This window comes from Saccopteryx leptura, chromosome 1 (assembly GCF_036850995.1).
Source record: "Saccopteryx leptura isolate mSacLep1 chromosome 1, mSacLep1_pri_phased_curated, whole genome shotgun sequence".
In the NCBI taxonomy this organism is placed as follows: Eukaryota; Metazoa; Chordata; class Mammalia; order Chiroptera; family Emballonuridae; genus Saccopteryx; species Saccopteryx leptura.
The window spans coordinates 375,332,480-375,356,184 of NC_089503.1; the positions used below are offsets into that span (position 1 = coordinate 375,332,480).

General features: G+C 39.3%; 1 protein-coding gene across 8 annotated transcripts in view; it reads left to right on the forward strand.

The window, feature by feature from the left end:
* SUPT3H (SPT3 homolog, SAGA and STAGA complex component) overlaps window positions 1-23,705 on the forward strand; it is a 437,116-nt gene that overhangs the window by 329,436 nt on the left and 83,975 nt on the right. For all 8 annotated transcript variants that reach the window (XM_066359299.1, XM_066359295.1, XM_066359293.1 and 5 more), the window contains 4 exons: window positions 6,771-6,846; window positions 12,436-12,548; window positions 13,315-13,422; window positions 17,145-17,312. In XM_066359299.1, the coding sequence (XP_066215396.1) occupies window positions 6,771-6,846; window positions 12,436-12,548; window positions 13,315-13,422; window positions 17,145-17,312 (465 nt within the window). The remainder of the gene's footprint in view (window positions 1-6,770; window positions 6,847-12,435; window positions 12,549-13,314; window positions 13,423-17,144; window positions 17,313-23,705) is intronic.

Consider the following 23,705-nt stretch of genomic DNA (forward strand, 5'->3'; position numbering starts at 1 on the left):
TAAACAGACATTAAACCAATTTTAAATGTACTGTTTTGATTTTAATATTTTCCTTATACAATCAATTTATGTTCATTGTTGATAATTTAAAATACAGAGAAAAGAAAAAAACTCCTAGTCACATTGATTAGTATAGACAAAAAAAACACCCAGTATTTTGAAACAATTGTATTATTAACTAATTTCACAAATATCCTTTTGTGTATTTCTTAATCACTGATGCTTTATTCTTGCTAAGAATCACTCACTTATTTTTAGTACAAAATTTCTTTTAAACCCCTTGAACGTTTTCCTATACTCTGCAGCTATTTCTTTAGTAAACTTCATATAATTACTCAATACTTAATACCTTGGACACATAAAATTAGTGTACTATAAACATCACTCTGGGAGAACAAATTAGCACCAATGGAAACCTTTATGGTTTAGGCTACAAAATAGAAAAAATACTGTGTTTTTTTATTCAGTGAAAATTCTGGATCAGACTTTTGATTTGAAGCCGATATCAGTCAGGATTCGGAGCTGACTCCCTGCATATTGCAGGAACATATTACTATTTATATTCTTTTTTCCTCTCTTTCTCCGGACATCTTTTCAAACCTGTGCTTTTCTCTGACTTTATGCCTCTTGATTATTTTTGTGTGTGGACATTTATTTATGAGGACCTCCTGTAAGTCAAGCAACTTGAACTCAAGAGGGAAGTAATGAGGGATGTGACAAAGGATGACATGAAGAAAGCGAAGAGTGTGTTCCATTTTAGTGAGAATAACGCCTGCCTCCATGGCATGGGCTAGGTTAGGTCTGCGTTTGGAAAGCGGGCACCTGAGCTTGAATCCAACACCATGGTTAGCCGACAGCCATGTTTTTTCAGTTCATGATGCAGAGGAGTGGACGAGGCCCTACTGTGGAAAGGTCTTGCTTTGTGTGAAGGCCTTTCCTCTGTTTTTATTAAAGTTGTGGTGCCCAGATGACTTGGGAGAGTTAAAAAGCTGGAAGGAGCCAGCTAGGAACCTGTTGAAGCACTTCTGGCCCAAAATGATGAGCTTTGCAGTGCGAGTCAAGGCGGGAAAAGTCTACGGAGTGTTTTGAGAGACACTTGACTTTTGAGTAGGGGAATCTCTAATTTACCAAGTGTCCCAGCAAGCAGAACATGTACCTCCCTGAGTACCAGGTTACCTCTGCAACAGTCTAGGCAAAGCCTGAACCGTTCTGGACCTCAGTTCCCTTATGGACAGTGAGCTGGGGGTATGGTCTCTAAGTTTGCTCAGCATCAATGTGTTTGCTTGTTCACTGATCTGGCAGTATCCTGCTGCAAACAGCCCACAGCATACGTGAGCGTGCGTGACATTCCATGATTCCCATGTTGTCATGTGCTACATGCTGCGGTTTCCACTCGTTTGAAGTTTTCAAGTTCAGCAGCCAATCTCTGTCTAACATGAAGTAGTTGGTAGGTTACGGTTGGCATTTTGCCTTTTTCATGCAGAAAGAGCTTTGTGTTTCAAACGTAAGACTTCTAAGAGTCATCGAAATAAGATTTTTAAAAATCTGAGGGGGAAGTGAGAGCCGATAAACCTTCATCTTGGTTGAAAAGTGATGTTCTGCGACTCTGTGCTGCTGAAGAAAGATGAATGACTGTCTTGAGAAGCCGCCAGGAGGTACACCCACACATAGCTTCATAACCTTTGCGGGCGCTTAGTGGGAGCAGGCGGAGAGTTCAAATGAAAGTGCATGCTGCGTTCACGGTCCAGCCGCGGGCCTTGGCCCGGTCCAGGCGGGCCGATGGTGATTGTCACCGCTGAGAGCATTTTAAAAGGCACAACCATTTCACACTAATGGAAATCAAAACCTGTCACTGGAAATTTAAATTAACAAATATATGCTGAGAGTATGCTGTATTCAAGATGAAACAGACACAGAAATTATACTGGGTACTACATCTCTAGGGAGATCTGCTTCCCTGTTTTCATTTAGGTGGGCCCCGAAAATGAGTTCATTTGGCATGGACTGCTGCCTTCGAAGTTTGTAGTACAGTAACCAGAAAAGGCTGTAACTTCTTGGGAGTGAGATGAATGACAGTGAACATAACTGTTCTCGCTTACATTTTTAAGAGCTATTCCAATTAATTTTAAAAATATTGTTGAGTGTTTGGAAAATTTGAGGAGTAATTCTTTCAAAAGTAATTTTTCTCTGTATGCCCCTATATGGTCATACTTCACTGTAAGGCAGTACTGGCGAGGTTCAACTTCAGAACAGCCTCTGCATACGTAGCATGGTGTTTTGTGAGTGTTCAGGAGCACTGATGATACCTAAAGAAGCCAAGGAGTGGGTAGAGCTGGCGGATTAAGCAGAAGACGAGCTGGACTTGCAGATACAAGAGCGTGACTAATCCAGGGATGACGTTGCATTCATGTGCCAGTCTGAGATCAGAACATCGTGTAATTTGAGAATGCTCATTATGTAAGCTGTGATAAACCTATGATTATTCAGTGATATACCTCAGACTAGGTCATTCAGGGCCAAATTTTATTTTATGAACCATATGCTTTAAATTTTTAAAAACTCTTTATCTTAAAAGTTATAATGTTGCTCTATGTCAGGAGTAGGCATTGTTGTTCTGACCATGCTGTTTTACTAGGTTTATGAGTTCCACCCCCTGTTCCTTTCCCGGAGAGCTCGGACTGTGGCAGGAATAGAGAAGGACAGCACGTCTCTGTGGTTGGGATAGGTCATCTGAACAGGGCAGAAGGGACAGTGGAGTCAGGACAACACAGAAAATAAAAGCCAAACGTTTTTAACAGTTGGCCAGTGTCTTGACTTTGTATGGGTCTTCGGCTTGAAAACACTGCCTACCCTCCCTGGAATTCATTTATACTTTGATTGCTGATACTACAGTTTCTGATTTTAGTTTAGCCAACAAGAATTTATATGCATTTCTTTGCCTCAGTTTGTCCATCCATCTGCCCAGTCTGTCATCCAGCTGGCCAGCAAACACGTGCTGAGGTCCAGGTAAACCCAAGCTAAACATTGGCCGATACTGAGATTATAGAAGCAAACCGTAGTTGCTGTTTTTAAAGAACACATAGTCCATGAAGATTGGGTATTTACTCCCTTCCCCAGGATTTAAGGCGATTGTGTAAGGACAGGAGATAATATAATCTGATGCTGAATGGTTTTGATCCTTCTACAAGGCCACATTTGTCTCTTTCTTTTGGTTATTTGAAATAATCCACAGGGAAGAAAGAGACGTCATCCTCACCGTCCTGCATCCCAGCTCTGTCTCTGATTTCATGACGGGAGGGGCGTCCTTGATTGCTCTCTGGGGACCACGTGCTTCCTGAGGTCGTGGCTCACATAGAAAATGGAAACATTTTTATGCCACACCAAGGTCGATGGACAAGGCAACCTGTAGCCAGTGACCACCTCTGGGGTCCTGCGCCCCTCCTCGTGTGGCTTCCGGAAGGGGAGGAGAAGCAGTATCTCTACCCACCTGTGATACGTTTGCGACACACCTGGGCACTGTCCTGTACATAACACCTGGAACTCTGCGCTACGCTGTCCCCAGGCTGTGCTGCCTTCGCTGAATTGGTCCTACTAATTTTATATTCTTACGAGCAGTTCGGGCATATTAATTATGGGGGCTACATGCTATGTTGTAGTAAGACAATGTATAGAGTTTACAGAATTCCAAAGAAAATTCTTGGAGGTAAAAAGTACTACAGGTTGGAGACATCTTTTTATAATGAAACAGGCAGGCTCCAGAATTAGTTGACCTAAACTTCTGACTTGGTCATTTTTGGCAAATTTCCTTTTTCTGAACCTCAACTTCCTTATCTTTAAAATAAGAGGGGTTGAAGCAGACGAGCTCTGAGCCGCCGTCTGGCTGTCGTGTGCCGTCGTTTTGTACTGCCTGTAAACCTCTGCTGCCGAGTCAACGGCTCTGCACTGTTTGCTGTGTCCTGGGCACTTGGTAAGTGGTTTTGTGCGTACCCTTCAGCCAGCTTCCTGGGGCTCCTGAGATGGAAGGTAACTGCTCAGGTGATAGAGGAACTGAAATCAAACTAAGCCCTAGCTCATAGCTCAGCTGGTTAGAGCATTGTCCTGAAGCGCAGAGGTTGCTAGTTCGATCCCTAGTCAGGGCACATACAGGAACAGATCAATGTTCCTGTCGCTCCCTCTCTCTCTTCCCCTTCCTCCCTCACTAAAATCAATAAGTAAAAATTAAAAAAAGAAAGAAAACTAAGATACTTAATGAAGAAAAGAGAATAGACCCTGAAGACAGTGTCTAAAAGGATTGAAGCTAGCTGTAGTAATTTAGAGGCCTGTAGTGTCTTTTAAATGGAGTCAAATGATAAGCTTTGCAGTGCAGACTCTTCCAACTGGCCACACGCCACAATTAAAGCTGCAGCCTGACAAACTTCACCTCTTAGGTTAAGTGTTTCTAACTATCATTTCAGGAACTCCTTATTGCAGGAACATCCACTATCTAAGCATATATAAAAAGTCAAATCTTGGTAGAAAGAAAGGTCAGTCTTCAGAATCCCGTTAGGAACGCTGTGTTTTCGTAGTTATCGACGCCCTTGCTGTCTCAGGCGTGCTGGGAGGAGGCTGGCTGGCCGGGGAGCGGCGACGAGGACCGGCATCGTAGTTATGGACGCCCTTGCTGTCTCAGGCGTGCTGGGAGGAGGCTGGCTGGCCGGGGAGCGGCGACCAGGACCGGTATCGTAGTTATGGACGCCCTTGCTGTCTCAGGCGTGCTGGGAGGAGGCTGGCTGGCCGGGGAGCGGCGAGGAGGACCGGCATCGTAGTTATGGACGCCCTTGCTGTCTCAGGCGTGCTGGGAGGAGGCTGGCTGGCCGGGGAGCGGCGACGAGGACCGGTATCGTAGTTATGGACGCCCTTGCTGTCTCAGGCGTGCTGGGAGGAGGCTGGCTGGCCGGGGAGCGGCGACGAGGACCGGTATCGTAGTTATGGACGCCCTTGCTGTCTCAGGCGTGCTGGGAGGAGGCTGGCTGGCCGGGGAGCGGCCACGAGGACCTGTAGGGGTGCTAGCTGCCCCAGGACTGGCTGCCGCGTGCTGATGGCCACCTGCCCTTCATGTGGACTGAAATGGCAGCATTGGTTCAGTCCATGACTGTTTTATTGTTTATTTACCTGTGTCCGAGAGCTTCTAGGAGCTAGAAATTCAAACCTGAGTTTTCTGCTGTCCTCAAACCCAGACAGATAGACACATATACATGATACAGTGTTACCAGTCTTAGAAGTTTTACTTAAGTACATTAGTAACTGATTAGCTATTTTCAAAACACAAATTCTCCCATCTTTCCTGTTTTCTATTAGCAAAAACTAGTTGTGCTAAATACATTTTTAAAGGACAAAAATAAATCATGTATTCACACATAAAAATAATACCTCTAAGTACATAAAATTTCACTCAGTGATGTACCCTTAAGGACCATGATGTCTCGTATTCACACAAAAGAGGATATATATGCACATAAATAAGTCTGTATGTATATGATACACATAATGTATGTGTGTGTGTGTGTGTCAGATTAACTTGCACATGCTCAAAGGGTACTTGAACTGTTGAGTAAACAGAAGTCTGGGTTTGTGTCAGTGCATATCTGTGTTTGTAAGTATGTCTGAGGGAGATTAGAGGGGAAAGAAGGGAGAGAGGGAGAGGGAGAAGGAGGATAAGAAGGGGGAAAATCCTCTGGTCTCAGAAGGGACTATAGTACCTCCCACCAGCCCATCTGTATCTTTTTCTGTGTTGGGCTGAAACTAGTGTACCATTATTCATTCCATCAACTGATTTAGCATGGAAATCAAGTTGATCACTCTCTCAAATCAAACAAAATGAAAAACAGAATAACTTTAGTTTAAAAAATGTAATAATATTCACAGACGTCATAAGTGGTACTTATGTACTCCAACAACTGTGATAAAGAAAACTTGCTAAAAGTCCTTCCAAAGCAGAAAAAAATTAAAATCTCAGGGAATTTTTTTCCTTTACTGGCCAGAAATTCATTCCAAGAAGTACCAGCCTGTCTCATTTCGAAATGCTTCCCTTGCCAAGGAAGCGGAAGCGGTCGTATTCTTTCCCACCAAACTGTGGGTGAATTATAATTATCCTACCTCATGTGGGACAATGAAGAAGCAAACATCTGCTATACGGAATCAGAAACCCACGGACGAAGCTATACCAAACTGTGAATCATACCTGGACTCAGATGAAAGAATGTGTGTTGTGTTTACCTTTTTCTTTATTTTCTTTGCAATTAAAAATATGAGTTTGTTAGTTCTGGCTCCGTGTTCTAACTGAAGGGAAATATATGAATCCCATTTGTTGACTCCTATTTAATATTTAAAAATCCCAGCTTTAGGGCAAATGGACAGTAATCATTAATAGCAATTTTTCTATTTGATTTGTTATTGTCTCCTCCCAGTTTTGTTTAAAAAAAAAAAAGATGGTACAATTAAAGTTTAGAAGTGTACAGTCTGAAAATTGAGAGCCTTTTGCATTTTCTTCAGCTGTAATGTCAATAACAGAAGGTGGAAAATGGTATGTTAAACTTTATTTCCAAAAGAAACAAGCTTCAAAACTACTGTTCTTACAATTTTATGTATCATGGTGTTTTTGGTAATACCAATCAGTTCACCTAGAGTAAAGAAAGGAAAATGGAACTTCAACTCTAAGTTTAGCTGTGACAACATATATAATAGTCTACTTGCTTTAAAAATATTTTTGTACCTTTTTTTTTATCTATTAGAGAGCAGAAAGACAGACTCGAATTATGGATTCAGCTCAATATTCAGAATTCTCTGAAAGTCGACAATTAAGTTTCTGTAAGTAAGCATTTAACTTTGCTTCATTATATGTTTAAGAGATTATGTGTTACAGATATAGTAAAGTATGACACAATCTCCGTTCCTTAGAAATTGGTGAATTTAATATCTGCATAGTTATAACTGCTCCAGAAACAGCCTCTGCATTGTTGGGGAGCCTGTAAAAGATTTCACCCCACTTGACTGTTTTGCAATTAATAGCAGTAAGAGGTTTTAAAGGGTGTGAGTAATACACAGAGAGCCATGTTAATTACTCACATAACTTTTAGTCAGAAAATTTCTATTTTTCTTAATATTCCCATTTTAATTTTTTTTCCATTTCTTAGTCATATTTACACTAGTATTGCTGATTGTACTACTTGACCCACAATGGACTTTTTTGGTACAATCATGACATTTAAAAGCCACGAATACATATTAATAAATACCAAATTTTCTGTTTGTTTACGCATATTCCTACTACCACAGGGGAAAGTATCGATACTCTCTTCCATCCTGGTCTGTAACTGGAAGCCAAATTCTTCAGTCCGTGTTCTTGGGACACGAATGACCTCGTGCTAAAATGAGCGCTGTCCCGTCACCACTCACGGGCTCACTGAGAGAGCACTAAGGTTCATGATGAACAGTGGGCTCAATTGTGTAGCAACACATCGTCCCAGCCAGGGTTCAGTGGTGACTGAGACGCGCAGGGTAAGGGTCAGAGACTAAGTGTGAAGAGGAGTCCACTTACAAATCTGACAAAGCAGCGCGTGACCCCGGCCTGAGGGATTACACGCACAATGGTGTCTTTAAACAAAAAGCTGTTAGGCGGTCACAATAACAACGTATTTGATTTGGAACAAGAAAATGCGAGCCTCATTTATAGATCATAAAGTGCAAATAAATGACACATTTCAAATAGCACCACATGTAAATGTCAGCAAAATATAGGAAAACATGTTTTGGAAGATTTTTTTCCTAACTAAATATACTTTGCAGTCTGACTAACAATCTGGCATCATACATCTGTGAAGCATTAAGTAAATGACACTTCAGATCATGGCAATTTCGGCAAATGAGAGGTTTTTGTATTGTAATTTTTAGGTTTAAAAATGGCATTCAAGTCTTTTATAAGTATAAATCTCCAGTTTATAAAGTAACATTTAGTGCTATTGAACTATTTTTTAAAATCATATTTTAAATTTAATTCATTTAAAGGAACAGACGTGCTATTTTACAGTAAAACATATAGTCATTGAGGTGTTCTAATATACCTTTTGTTTGAAAATCAGATTTTTAATAACTCCCTTTTTTGTTTATAGCAATAACAAACTGTAGCAGATTAAAAATTAATGTGTTCCCTTCTTTATAAAATAATTGGATAAACAGCATACTGTATTATGCTTAATTTTTTTATCTTTAAAAAGAGGGATCGGCACATTTAAAGATACTTTTTTATGTGGCACCCATGGATGCTTCATTATGAAACCTTAGTTGGAGATTCTGTTTTACAATATGTCCCAAAACGCTGTGGTTGGGAATGCGTAATCCAGGTGGGCCAGCAAATCCAGGACTGGTACCCACCCTGGCAGAGGGTTCTTCTCACTCCCCACTGTCTGATAAATTACCAGGACATATATGTGATAAATAAGTCTTCTTAAATAGTTGATCATAGCATTCACTAATCGGGACTACGGGTGCATTTAAAAATAATAAATCTGTAACTCTATAGGCTAAGGGTAAGCAGTAGAATTGGGGCACTAGTCACATTCACCAGTCTTTTGTTTTATATTTATAAAAGTCAATCATTACCCTTAAAGTCTTTTAAATTATTATTAATTACAAAGCTTTAATTTAGTAAATCTTTTTCCACTTCTTCCCTTTCAACCTTTGTTTAATGTGTGGGTTTTGAAAACAAATATATAGGTTTTCTTTTTAGTATTTTATTATACATCTGGTTTTATATATGCTGTCTTATTTTGTGTTTTAAATTTACTGTGCCTTTTTATTTGCTTCTCTTCCTTTTCTCTGTTCTATTGAATTGATTGTTATCTTCATTTCATTTTTTTCAACCAGTTTGTATATTACATATTCCATCTTTATTATTTTAGTTGCTATCCTTAATTTGTTAACATATGTCCCTGACTTGAATTTTTTTAAATTGATAAGAATGTGAACTTGCCTTCTCTGCTGAATTTGTTTTTCCCAAGGTTTTGTAAGTAGTTAAAACACTCATTTTTGTCTTAAAAAGGTTTTATAGTCATTTTTTTTTAGTTGGGTAGAAAATTGTAGACTTGTAGTTATTTGTAAAAACATGTTCCCACTGTCTTTTAGCCTCTGTTGTTGGTAAGAATTCTGCTATCTTCTTGTCCTATATGTTTCCTGTGAGAGGAACAAAGAGAGTGAAGACATACTGGATGCAGGTCCTGTGGTGTATCTGGGAGAAGGAACAGCTGGCTGGCACTCGTAGCCGACCAAGGAGGATGGATGGATGGATAGATAGGAAAGAGAGAGAGAGAAAGAAAAGAGAAGAGAGAGAAAGAGAAGAAAGAGAGAGAGAGAGAGAGAGAAAGAGAGAGAGGGAAAGAAAGAGAGAAAGAAAGAAAGAAAGGAAGGAAGGAAGGGAGGGAGGGAGGGAGGGAGGGAGGGAGGGCGAAAGAAAGAAAGAACTTCTACTCTGAAAGGTCTAAGGGGAAATCATGCCCTCTTAGGGAGACTATTCACAAATAACTCAAAGAACAGTGATTTTGAAGATATCGAAGTTGTAGAATTTCTTCAGAAGGGACTAAGCGTGACAGAGCTTCTGAGGGAAGTCTCAGGTATGGAAAGACTAGTGGGAGGAAAGAGCTAGAAATAATAGAACCAGATACAGGGAGGAGAGGATGGAGAATTGGGAGAAACTCGAATTTTGCCAGTGATCATTGATGAGAAAGATTTTTTAAAATGTATGAGAATTAACCCTAAATTTTAGGTGAAATTATTATTTAAAGTTATTTTAATTCTAGTATGAGCTAAAAACCCAGGTAGTATGAGAAAGCTGATAATCCTAAGAACGTTTTTTATTCAATTTATTGGGATGGCATTGGTTAATAAAATTATATGAGTTTCAGGTGCACAATTCTACATTACATCATCTGAATATTGCATTATGTGTTCACCACCCCAAGTCGAGTCCCCTCCATCACTATCTGTCCCCCTCTGCCCTCCTCCACCTCCCCTCACCCCCTTTCCTCTTGCTGTCTCCACATGGTCTATAATTAATCCTAAGAACTTCTGACTTTGGTTCAGGACTATTTAAATTGTTGATCAGTGTCCGGGATCACCTTCTCCCCTGATATACAGAGAAGAGGGGTGAAGAAGAAGGAACACGTTCATTCTGATGCCCCATCGCTTCTTGATGAAAACAAACTACCATGACTAGGGGCGTCTGTGCCTCTTTTCTGGGACCAAAAAAGTACCCTGAAAAGGTCCATCTCTGAAGCAGCCCTCTCCAGGTGACGGAGAGAATTAGCTCAGGGAATCTTTACCTGTCGCTGGAATATCAGTAACCCCAGTGGGTTTATGAGACCTCTGGGCCTCTTTTTGATGTATAAAAAAGTTTGGACCCTGCCCTTCTATTAAAGAAATATCTTTCATTTCTTTGCTTGTTCATTCTTCCATTCACTTCTCCTAGAAATATTTATTGTGAGGCTGCTAATGCCAGCCACTGTTCTGGGTGTTGGGGATACAGTGGTAGACACATGGTTCTTGTCCGTGTATTCTCGGCACTTAAAATCTAGCGAGAAAGTTACTACTTCTGTTGCTTAGGTGAAGAAATCTGATGGAATACTAAGAACTAACCTTTCTCTCACTTTTAAAATAAATTGTTTAGAGCATAGTCACAAAATATCTGTTTCTGTGTTCCTAACAATCTGTCAAATGGAGAAATGAATGAGGTACATTTTATTGATCTTGCCAAATTGCTGCCTGTTAACTTTGACTTCAGAAGTATTCCACAGATGTTAAACAAGTGTTTGTGAGCTGTTGCAGCTTACTAGTTAGATGGAATGTTGCCTGTCAGAGAGTATTTGGAAGATTGGTTACTTTAGGGAGATAGCTTTAAGGGGGATTATCATAATTCTGCCACAGTTGACAACTTTGGATATGTGCTTCGATAGCACGACTTAAGGTCTTCTGTGATTTATTTAAAAGAAAACTCTTCTGTATGTGGAATCCATGAATACTGTATCTATGAGGATCAAAACATCATGCTTTGAGTTACTGTTAAGTGTTTTATAGACCTGTGGGACCAGATTAATCAAAAGAATAATCAGTGGGTTTGTGTTTTTTTTAGATGATTATGTTATAGACATGATAAAATCTTCACTATCAATCTTTTCCCTCAAGTTTGCTATTTGAATTAGTAATATCTAATGAAGGCCCTATGCCTAGTTAAACTCTGCCTAGCAATGTGGCAGTTTAGAGATATTTAATGGAAGCTTCCCTATCTACTTGTATCGTTAGATATGGAGAGAGACATGATGCATGGTGTTTGTCCACAGAGAACTTACAGTATGGTTTGAGACATTATGTAAGCAGACATGAATGGTTATCTGATGAAACAAGTGTTCAGAAAATGCCTAGAGTGAGGAGGTATACCTTTGGCCTCTATGGGCAGGATCTTTATGAATGAAGAGTGATGGGAGGGTGTCCTGTGGAGGGAAGAGAACAGGGGTGAACGCAAAGATGATTACACTCAAGGCCAGGTGACATTTTAATAGGGAATAATACACTGCTCACAAAAATTAGGGGATTAGGGACCATGCGGAGACTTCAGTACATTCAGCCTTTTGTATAGCTCATTTTCACCAATGAAATAAAAGTTGGTTTTGCATCTCATTTGCATAATCAAACAACTTTCTTTGACTTGTCATTTGCTTTTCTGATGTTCTTGTTTAATAAAAAAAATCAAATGCTGCCTTTTTTATCGCTTCATATTTATTTTGAAATATCCCCTATTGTGTGCAGTATCTAAAGGCAGGTTGGAGTTCATCTGAATGGTTTTGAGAGTCAGCTTTAAGAATGTGAACATCTTTGTAACCAGGAAAATGTAACCACAGGATTAGGTTAGGCCAGGTGTCGGTTCTAAATTTGTGACTTTAAGCCTATTCTAATAGAGACACATTTTGAAAGGTATTATAATTTCTGTACTTTCCTTTTTTTATCACAGATTTTTTTTTTCTTGCAGGGTATCTTCCCCCCCCCCCCCCAAAAAAAGAATAAATTAAAGTTACAGCAAGCAAGTAACCCTTTGACTATTGTTCACATAAGTTCTGGTCTGGGTTAACTTAAAACTTCTTCTGACACAGTGGGGAAAGTGCTAGTCATTAAGTGGCTTAGTTTGCTATGTTATGTAGCATGGGTACAACATAAAGGGCCCAAATGCTTAAGAGATTTCTTGGGGCTAGAATATCTAGACTAATAAAGCTTCAAAAACACTTCATTTTGTACACATTATCTTTCAAATGCAATTTTCAGGAGACATATTTTTCTTTTTGTGATAGTAATTTGCAATATTAAAACCCTTCAAAAATTACTAACTTTTCTACACCTGTTTCTTTTCATGGCCAGCCAAAAAAGCCTCCAAATTCCGGGACTGGTTGGACTGCAGCAGTATGGAGATAAAACCCAATGTTATCGCTATGGAGATTTTAGCATATTTAGCCTATGAAACTGTGGCACAGGTAAGAATTCTAATGTCATAGCAGCCTATACATGGCTGCTGTCTCCTTACCCCTGCCCGTAACAAGTCTGTTCCACCTGCTGTTCTACCAGGAATCAGAACAGCCGTGAGTTTTCTCCTATGCCAGCCTCACCGTTTTCAAAGATTCAGTTCAGTTATGTTTCTTTGCATCCTCAGTTCTCACCCAGCAGATTGTTCATTGCAATTTTTCTAACCAGAAATGAAACCCTATGTACTTTTTCTCAACATTGAATTCTAAGTACACATCTGCTTTCTTTAGAGACTATTTTTGATCTTCAACTGCTACTTTTCTAGATATGTTCAATCTACTTGAATGGATGCAGAGAACGGAGTCTAGAACCCGTGCCCTCCAACAGTTTCTCAGAGTTCAATTCTCAGAGCACAGTCATCGCCTCTCCTTGGTTCTGGTTTAAAATGTAAATTCCTAGATTACATTCCAGAGCAGGCCCACTGAATTCGAATACCAGGGCTTGGAGCCCAGAAATCTGCATTTTAAAGTGATTCTTTAGTGGTTATGAAATAAAGTTTGAGAACTACCCCTCTGGGAGGTGAGGATGTGTTATTTCTATTCATGGGTCAGTCTGTTTGCCAGTCAGTGAAAGCATACGCTCATGTCCACAGTGCAGATCCTTCGGCAGACAGCGTTATCATTAATTTGGAGTGGATTGTTTTAGTTTTGCCACGTCAGTGACATAGATGATTATTTCCAGCTATGTGACTTGATTTTCATTGCTCTGATCTCCTAGTTGGTGGATCTGGCTCTTCTTGTGAGGCAGGACATGGTGACCAAGCCTGGAGACCCGTTCAGCCACGCCATCTCGGCAGCCTTCCTGCAGTATCACGGCTCTGCCGAGGTGAGTATCAAAACATCTGCCCGACAGGTCTGAGCGTCTTTTTCTCATGAACAGTATTGATGTTCCTGGTTCTTCAGAAAAGATGATGTAGGAATGTATGGCCTTTAGTCAAAGAGTCTTCGTACAGTTAGCATTCAAACAGATATTGAGAACCTACTATGTGCCTGGCCCTAACAATCCACTTAACAGTTATTTTTTTTTTTTAACTTTTTCTCATCTTCGTTAGTTTCCTAGGCCCTTCAATGAAAGAGGAATATCACAGGGCACTTCTCATTTCCGTGGGAGATGAACAACTTGTTTTGAAAATTGGATAACAGTGATAGAAGTTATTTATTTATTTGTGCCTCAAAAATGAGACATTTATTATTCAGATCATAATGATTTCTGATAGTTAATGATAATTTTACATTCTTATGGATCCATCTGTAGATGTGATTTAAAGAAGCATGGCTCCGTTTATCCTTTGTGTATAGATTGGCCCTGTCGTTGGAAAATTCACACTGCTTCTAATCCAATTTACGCTGCTGAAGTCCCCACCTCTGGGAACCCTACAAAGACTAGAATCTTCTTGCCAACAATTTAAATATAAGAAATATTCCCTTTAAACTGTATGTTCCTAAAAACCAGAAACGTAATATCATTTATTGAATGAATTTTCTAATATTTGACCTTTTTTCCTAACATAAACAGTTCCATAGAATTCAGGATATAACCACAGAGAAGGCAATATGGAGACTAGGTTAACATCTACATGTATAATTGTGACATGAACTGTAGATAAAGTTGGGTGAAATGTATAACCTAAAAATGGATAAGTTGCCTGACCTGTGGTGGCGCAGTGGATAAAACGTCAACCTGGAAATGCTGAGGTCGCCGGTTCAAAACCCTGGGCTTGCCTGGTCAAGGCACATATGGGAGTTGATGCTTCCAGCTCCTCCCTCCCTTCTCTCTCTCTGTCTCTCCTCTCTCTCTCTCTCCCTCTCCTCTCTAAAATGAATAAATAAAAAATAAATAAATAAAAAATTTTAAAAAATAAAAATGGATAAGCCCCTTTGATAATTTGATCAAAACTATTTGCCCTTTTCCCATAAATATACTGCATAAAATTTCAGGGTGTTCAAAGACCCTCTGAAACCAATCTATGGATCTAAGTGATCTGTGATCCCTATGGACTCCAAGTTTAAATAACTCTGCCCTAGGATGCTCAGTAAATCTATAAAGATATATGCCTACATAGCATGTTATTTCAAGCTAAAATTTTGACCTCTTTTTATGCCCCTTAAAGGATCAGATTGACTTAGAATCCAAGTAGGAATTAAAATGTTTATGCCTATTAGAAATCCATTTTACTTGGAAAAGGTCATACATCATTATCAGTCAGCATACTTTAAAAGTCCCCAAAGATTACCCAGTTGATTAAACATTATTTGTTTATGTTACAAACCCAAATTATGATGTCAAAGAACACCCTTTAAAATGTCTTTGCTACATGTTCACTTTATGAATATGTGTATAAGTATGCTTTTCATTGACATCAGACAAGTTTGTTGTAACATTTCTAATTGAAGAAATGTACAGTGAGCATAACAAGCCTAGTTTTCTCTTAACATTCAAGGGATTGCTTGCATGGCTAGGAAAACTCTTCATTCCCCCTTTTCTTGGTTCTCCAGGGTGGCCAAGCCGCCCTGGGCAACTGCTCAGCGACCACAGCTGCTTACCGAGCAGTTAAGAAAAATGGCCGATGTGTGCTGAGTTTTCGGGCGCTCTGGGAGGCGGGAGCAGGAGTGTCAGAAAGCATCCTGACCGAATATGTTAGTGCAAGCCTCAAGCTTTCCCTGGCCTGCCAAACACCCCTCCTCCTATGCCCATGGTAGTCAAACTGAACGTTCATGGGGACTGGGTTAGTGAGGTCCGTCACTGCCTCGCCAAACACAAAGAGAATGGCCACCCCAAAGTAGGAGTCTTACTCCTCACCATTACACAGCAGCAGCCAGCCTCAAGGGCCTGCTTTAAGGACTGTCCCGACTGGGGTGCAGAGGGACACCCCAGAACTCGGGAGACTGATAGGATCTCTACTCAGGGAGGTAAAACAAACAGGGAAGTAAATGAGCATGCAAACAGACGGTTCAAGATACCATATACTGATTTCCAAATGAGGGGTGCGGACAGTGCGCGAAGGTAAACGCACTTCCTGATTACAATCACAGAAGACTTCAAAGAGGAAGCTGGGTGTTGAAGGAGAGAGAGGACTTTGATGAGGCAGTGAAAGAGGGGGGATAGTCTGGGCCTCAGAGGCAGCATCGGTGCGATTGTACAAGGAAAAGAAACTGTGATTAAAACAGTCAAGTGAAGGATTCATTGAACGGGGTAGTAGAAAGTCAGATTAGAAAATTAAGGCCGTAGACACTTAGTCATTAAGGAAGGGCTGAAGGTTTCTTGGCTAAAAGGTCATGAGTTCAAAAGAGTTTTCTTAAGAAGATGCAGGGGAGACGCTGTGTGCAGTGGATTGGAATTGGAAATTTAAGGCACAGAGGTAACACAAGATGCATTCTCTTTTCTTAAGTATTAACTGTGTAAAGAACTGAGCTAGTTAAGCTTGGCTTTCTCACATTAAATTAGCAAGTTTAATATTAATTCAAGTGAATTTTCTAGGTTATTTTTCTAACATATGGATTATGCACAGGAAACAACGATCTTCAGGAACGATCTTGTTTTTCCTAAAAACAACTCATGTCAGATTAGCTTTATCCTTCCTGTTGGGTAATGTTTCTAGGCAAGCAGATCAAACAAATACTCTTGAAACCAATATCTGTATTTCAGCAAAACATTTTACAAAGTTTAGCATAATTTTTTTAATTATAGAGAAGTGTAAGCCAGTAGATAGTATGGTTAGTATGGTTGATAGGATGACATAAATTATTAATACCATATGTGAAAAAGACAGAGACTTTTATTTGCCTGTAAATTTCTTAGAGCCAATAATGGGATGTTCCAGGAAGGACACTTTCTTTGTTCTGTTTCAGGGTTTAGGCACTATCTTACAGGCTGGACGTTGGCGCAGTGGAGCATGTCTAGAGGAGGGTGAACAGGGAGGGAGGAACCTAAAAACACGTAGCAGTGGTTGAAGTAACCGGAGATGTTTGACTGTAGAAAAGGCTGTGGAATATAACAATCTTCAAGTATTTGAAGTGCTTCCACATGGAAGAGAGACTAGATTTACAGTCATAGCCAACGAAACCATGCAGATATGAAGGATTTTCTGAAGGAAGGAAGGGACTCAATGTGCGAGGAGCTCGAGTCATCCATGGTGACCCTACGACGCTGAGCTTGCGTTCCTGGGAGAAGGCTGATCACCAGTGATTCAAAAATGTCTGGATGGCACCTAGTTTGGGAGGGAAAGTTTAGAGGTTCTTTTTGAAACATGTAAGTTTGAAATGCTAATAATCCTTCCAAGTAGTAATGTCTATGGGATCTACAGAAATTTTGGAAGCTGTATCTGAGGACTCCTGATTCATATCTAAGTGATTAGACAAATTAAAAATTAACATATTTAGACCTTTAGGGGCAAGATGGGGGCATCATTTCTATGAACTAGATAATAATAAATTGTGTTTCTATATTTGTAAGCTTCAAATAGTATCAAATTCGTGAGATACTAAACAAAATGAACTTTTCGTAGAAGTCTTGGTCACTTGGTTTCAAAGTCACATGTCTTTGGGCAGGGGCTTAGCATGAAGTCCTACCCAGACTCTCCCGAGAACACACCTCCTCCTACACCAGCAATGCCACCATCGGGGTCACAGCACGCAGGAAAAACCACCGCAGGACCCCTAGGGAACGGAAATGCTGGACAAGACTCCGCTAAAACCAAGCAAAGGAAGAGAAAAAAGGTCAGTGATATAGATTTTTTTTCAGCGTGAAGAAAGCTTTTTTGAGTTTCAGAGATAGGAAAAATGTGCTCTTTTTTTCTCATAATTCAGATTTTTTTTAGAAGCACCCAGTTTATACTTAATGACTTCTACTCAAATTTTTACAGCTCTCTGCTGGGTAAAGCAAACTATTGAATATTTTAATATTTTATTTTACAATTTTCAAACATACAAAAGTTAAGAGACTTGTAGAATAAACACCATATATCTACCATCTAGATTTTACAGTTAACATTTTACTATATTTATTGTGTTAACGATATATTTACATTCACTGTATCTATGCATCATATTGTTTCTTTATCCAACAGTTCAGTGTTTTTGAACGTGGCAGAGAACAGGGCAGAGACATCAGTGCCCTTCATGCCTAAGTGCTCCATTCTGTATAATTTGTGTATGGCTCTTTGCTTTAAAGGTAAATTTTATATATAGACTTATTAACCTGCTAGGTTATGAAGTAATGCTTATGAAGTAAGTTGCATCCTACCCATTTGTAGAAATGAATGTAAATATTTGAACTATATTTGGAATCTCAAGTAAGTTTTCCAGTGGAAACTCAAGGGGAAATGAAGAGAGATACATCAAGGAGGTCAATATCCTGCACCGGAAGTGGGGTGGGAAGTCCCTCCTGTGCGTTCCTGTGTTCCTCTATTATCTCTCCTTTCTTTCTGCAAATGAATTTATTTCTCCATGGCCACTGGAGATTCGGCTGTTCCTCTACTTTCCCAAATAATTGTGGCTTTGGTATAGAACATTTGGTCCAAATCTGTCAGAACCTTCGCATAGCAATCAAACAGGGTTTGAGGAAACGGAGGTAGGAAGTGTAGGTGAGGAGCTCCCTGCGACTGCTGTTTGTGTGGTATGAAGACAAGGACGTGGGCCCAGCTGCATCCTATTCTCTGTGCCAGAAAGATGAAGTTCACTGAAATAAACATAAAAAGACTTGATTGACTTTGTGAAAAATTTCTTTAGATTTTCCGTTTTGGCCAATTTCAGATTTGTCTACTGAAGCAACTGCAAACATTAGCATGCAGTTACCATGTTCACGTCCACACTCCTGTTGATTTTCTCACTGGGTTTTTTGGAAGGGAACCTTTAAGTATACATTGTTGTATTCCCAATATTATTTCCATCTCAACTAATATCTTCACATTTCTGTCACCAGAGGCAGATTAAGGTCAGTGGAGGCCCAGGGTGCAGAAGAAAATATTGGGCCCCTTGAAAAAAAGAGAGAAATGGAAAATAAAAATACATGTTCACCATATTTTTAAATAAATAAAAAATATTATGTACTATTCATGTTAAAATTGCGCATACAAAACCAAACTTGGTGTTATTAGAAAAAGTGTAAAGTTGGGGTTTTGCGGGGCCCTTCAGAAGTCGGGGCCCAGGGCGCGCGCCCGGCGCACCTGCTGTTAAACCCGCCTCTGTCACCTTCAGGTCCTCAGCAAGGTGCTTACAGTCTGTTCAAATTTAAAATTCAACCAAGTTTAGAATTTCAAGTTTGCAGTCACTGTTACATTGTTGCAATATTATTCAAATTGTCTCAGAAGAACTAGCATCACATTTATATATCTGTTATCTAATATTGTTTTTAAAATCTTGCACCTGCTATAAACACATGGGAAGACTATTAGGTTAGAAAAATTCATGTTTCCTATTCTGATTGTGCCCACATTTTAGGATATTCTTTACATTTGCAAAACTGAAACCCACATATTTAACAAAATACTGAGTCCTATTGTCTACAGTTGCCAAAATCTCTGTGGGAACTAAACTGTTTCCTTAAGTACAAGCTACTTGGTGAAGTTCTTGGTAAGTCAGTTCCTCTTGCTCTTGGCTGCATTCTTACTCCATTGTTGTATTCCTCTATTTTATTTTTATTTCTGTCTCTTCATCCAAAAACTGATACTGAGTATAGAAGCTAAAGTTCTACGTATTTCCTGGATTTGAGTATTGTCCCTCTGCTTGTCCCTGCTGGCTTGTACTGAATTACAGTTCTTGCAGTTTGAACTCTCCTCTGTGATACAAGAAGTTATATAGAAATTTCTGTTGCCCCTGGATCTCTTACAAATGCCTGTACCTGTCCTGACTCTTTTCTTTCCAACTTCAAAGTTTTTGGCAAGGTAGAAGTGTGCTGTCCCGTGTTCAGCCTTCCCGTTGCCACGGTAATCCAAAGTTTAAGAGGACCTGGAATCTCAGATAGTTGCCTCTGATTCTTTCCCCATCTATATGGTGGACCAGATCTTTTGTTACACTTGAGACCTTAAGTCTTACAAAGGAGAAACACAATCTCAGGAGCAAATGAAAGGTTGGTACTACTATTACTAATAATTCTGTCTCCCACTGACCACAAAAACTGATATATAATCTGGCCAGGCAAGTGTCTTTCTCTTCATCGTTTTCTATCTAGCTCTCCCAGATCTTTGTACTTAGAGAAGATTTCTTTTCAGATGAAAGTGGGCCATGCTTTGGCCAAGCGTATATAATGTAGTTAATTTCTTTTCAGTTCAAAGTTTAATTACAATGTTAATTGTTAAGATTGTAGCTCTATATAACTAGGAAAAGCTTTTCTTTAAAGAAGTTAACAGTAGAAAGGGATTTAAGAAGAAGACAAAAGAGAATTACTGAATTTAAGGGTTGATACATTATTAAATCTGGAAAGAACACAAAATATCATCAGTTCTAAATTTCCCAACTCTCCCCCGTTTTTATAGATGAGAGAGTGACAATAAGGGACATGCTCCTGGTTACGATGATAAAATTAGAACACGGCTATACAGCAGATCTCATGGCCTCTAGCATACAAAGATTGTGTAATAGAGGCTCTATTATTTTATGTAGAATGAGTTGTACCATGTTATTACCATAGCTGAAGTTTCCAGTGCCTAAAAATAAAAATATAGCAAACATGTTAAATGTAGAAAGATATGGGTGAATAGAGATATAAAGAATACTTTTACAGTGAGACATTATTAATTTTGGTGCCAGTACTTTTGAACTTAGAGAAATTTAGACATGCACTGGGCTAATACTTTATTCAGGAAACCACTGCTGTAGAATATCTCTAATTTAATAGCTTTCAACAAGAGTAGGAAAGAAATCTTTAAATATTTAAGAAAAAAAATTTTCAAGAATATCCAAACTTATAAAGAATTATTTTACATAAAAGTAATTACCAGGTTATTTACAAACTTTTTCTTACATACTTTGTAAAGCAAGTCCACTGAAGAAGTTTTTTAGGTAATATTTGTTACCATAACTTTAGTTACTGAATGAGTAAGAGAGCACTATTGGTGAAATTCTTTAAAACTACTTTATAATATAGAAGTTCACTGTACTTCAGATTTTCACTTAATAATAAGCAGTGAGCTATATCATTTTGTAAATCAAAGTGGAAACCAGATGAGGCTGAAATTTAGATTTTCTTACTATCATTTATGAAGTTATATTTTGACATGGTTTCACTACTTGCAATGGCAAATGGTTCTGATTGTACCAACCTACTTGTAGATGAAATTATAAATTTTGGACAAATTATAAAGAAACAAGTACCTGAAAGCAATACAGATTGATCAACTCGGTGGTAACTAGAAGGAGTGTGTGTAAGAATGGAATGGCAATGAGTTGACTTTCCTGTTTTTACTGTTTTAGCAGGCTCCATTCAGTATAGGGGGTACACAAACTTATAGGCTTGAACACCTATAATTTGAGGAAGGAAATCTCAAAAAGGAGAGAACCAAGAATCAGTATATAAACTACCCAAATCTTTAATCCCTAAACAAGTCTTTTGTGATACCAAATCTAAGAAAACCTGCTAAAGCTGAATGAAGTAAAGAGAGAGTCTTATCTGCTGCCACTGAAGAGGAGTTTGAAGTTTAGATAAGTCTAGGAAAGCACATTGCCCGCTTAGCACACATATATGCACAACCCTACAAACAAGAACTCTCTTCATAGGAATATAACAGAATCTGAAATCTCGACACTTTATTGCTCACAATGTCTAGAATATAATTTAAAATTATTCAACCTAGCCCTGGCCGGTTGGCTCAGCGGTAGAGCGTCGGCCTAGCGTGCGGAGGACCCGGGTTCGATTCCCGGCCAGGGCACATAGGAGAAGCGCCCATTTGCTTCTCCACCCCTCCGCCGCGCTTTCCTCTCTGTCTCTCTCTTCCCCTCCCGCAGCCAAGGCTCCATTGGAGCAAAGATGGCCCGGGCGCTGGGCATGGCTCTGTGGCCTCTGCCTCAGGCGCTAGAGTGGCTCTGGTCGCAATATGGCGACGCCCAGGATGGGCAGAGCATCGCCCCCTGGGGGGCAGAGCACCGCCCCTGGTGGGCGTGCCGGGTGGATCCCGGTCGGGCGCATGCGGGAGTCTGTCTGACTGTCTATCCCCGTTTCCAGCTTCAGAAAAATGAAAAAAAATAAATAAATAAATAAAATAAAATTATTCAACCTAAGAAAGTGTGACTTATACTCACTAGAGACTAAAATAATCCATATATTTAACTTATTATACAAGAATTTTAAAGCAGCTATTATAACTTCACTCAAGGACAGAAAAGAAAATAAACTTGTGATAAATAACAAAGTAATGGTAGATAAACAGAAACTGTAAAAAGAACTCAAATGAAAAAATATAAAAACTATCAGAAATATAACATTACAGTGGTATTCATATATCAAACGCCAATACTGGACCCGTGCACCAATGTGCCAACTAGCAGCAGTTTCCCGAATCACAACTCGTATCTCGGAATTTTGCTTGAATTTCAAACAAAAATACGGACCAAGTCGCAGCTCGTATCTTTAAAAAAAAAAATCCGTATGTTGGTCTGTTCGTATCTCAAGGTACCACTGTACTTGATAGATTTAACAGTAGATTGGGGATGACAGAAGAAAGAGTCAGGAACATAAAGAAGATCAATAGGATTTATTCTACCTGAAGACCAGAGAGAAAGAACTGGAAATGAAACTGAGCCTCAGGTATCTGTAGAAAAATATCAAAGAAACAAGTATGCACTTGGAGTCTCAAAAGTGGAGAAGAGAAAGAATGAGGCAGAAAAAAATCTGAAGAAATGAATGCTGAAAACTCCCTTAAATTGTTACAGACATAAACCAATATTCAAGCAGTTCAGTGAACTCTAAGCAGGATAAACACAAAAGCAAACCATGCATGTATCATGTTCAGACTGCTAAAAACCAAACATAAAGATAAAATCCTGAAAGCATCTTAGAAAAATAGCATGTTACATACACAGAAACAATAGTACAAAATCTACAGATATATTATTAGACATAATAAATGCCAGGAAACAGTGGAATGATACAATTAAAATACTGAAAATAAAACTGCCAATCCAGAATTCTATATCCAGTGAAACATCTTCCAGAAATAAAGAAGAAAAGATATTTTCAGAAATTTGAAAACTAAGAGAAACCATCACAAGCCAACCTGCACTATTACACATGCTAAATAAAGTCTAGCAGAACAAAAAGGAAAAATATGAGAAGAAAATTTGATAATCAAAAAGAAATGAAAAACAGTGGAAATGGTAGATGTTAGAGTCCATTTTTTCTCTTAGTTTCACTGAAATTTGTTTGAATATTTAAGGCAAAAATAGTATGATGGCTTATTACATATGTGGATGTAAGTTGTTTGACAATTATAGCATAAAGCAGGGGTCCCCAAACTTTTTACACAGGGGGCCAGTTCACTGTCCCTCAGACCACTGGAGGGCCGAACTATAAAAAAACTATGAACAAATCCCTATGCACACTGCACATATTTTATTTTAAAGTAAAAAAACAAAACGGGAACAAATACAATATTTAAAATAAAGAACAAGTAAATTTAAATCAACAAACTGACCAGTATTTCAATGGGAACTATGCTCCTCTCACTGACCACCAATGAAAGAGGTGCCCCTCCAGAAGTGCGGTGGGGGCCGGATAAATGGCCTCAGGGGGCCGCAGTTTGGGGACCCCTGGCATAAAGAGTAAGAGTGAAGTAAATGGACCTGTAAGATATAATAGCCTTATATTTTATATGAATAAAGCAGCACAATAACAATACCAAGTACACTGAAAATGTAAGGATGTGTGTTATGATCCTTAGCATAACCACTTGGAAGAAAATGATGCAAAGAGCTACCACTAAGGCACAAGTAAATAAATTAAAATTTATTTCTAAAATAAAGCACACAACTAGCCCTGGCCGGTTGGCTCAGCGGTAGAGCGTCGGCCTGGCGTGCGGAGGACCCGGGTTCAATTCCTGGCCAGGGCACATAAGAGAAGCGCTCATTTGCTTCTCCACCCCTCCGCCGCGCTTTCCTCTCTGTCTCTCTCTTCCCCTC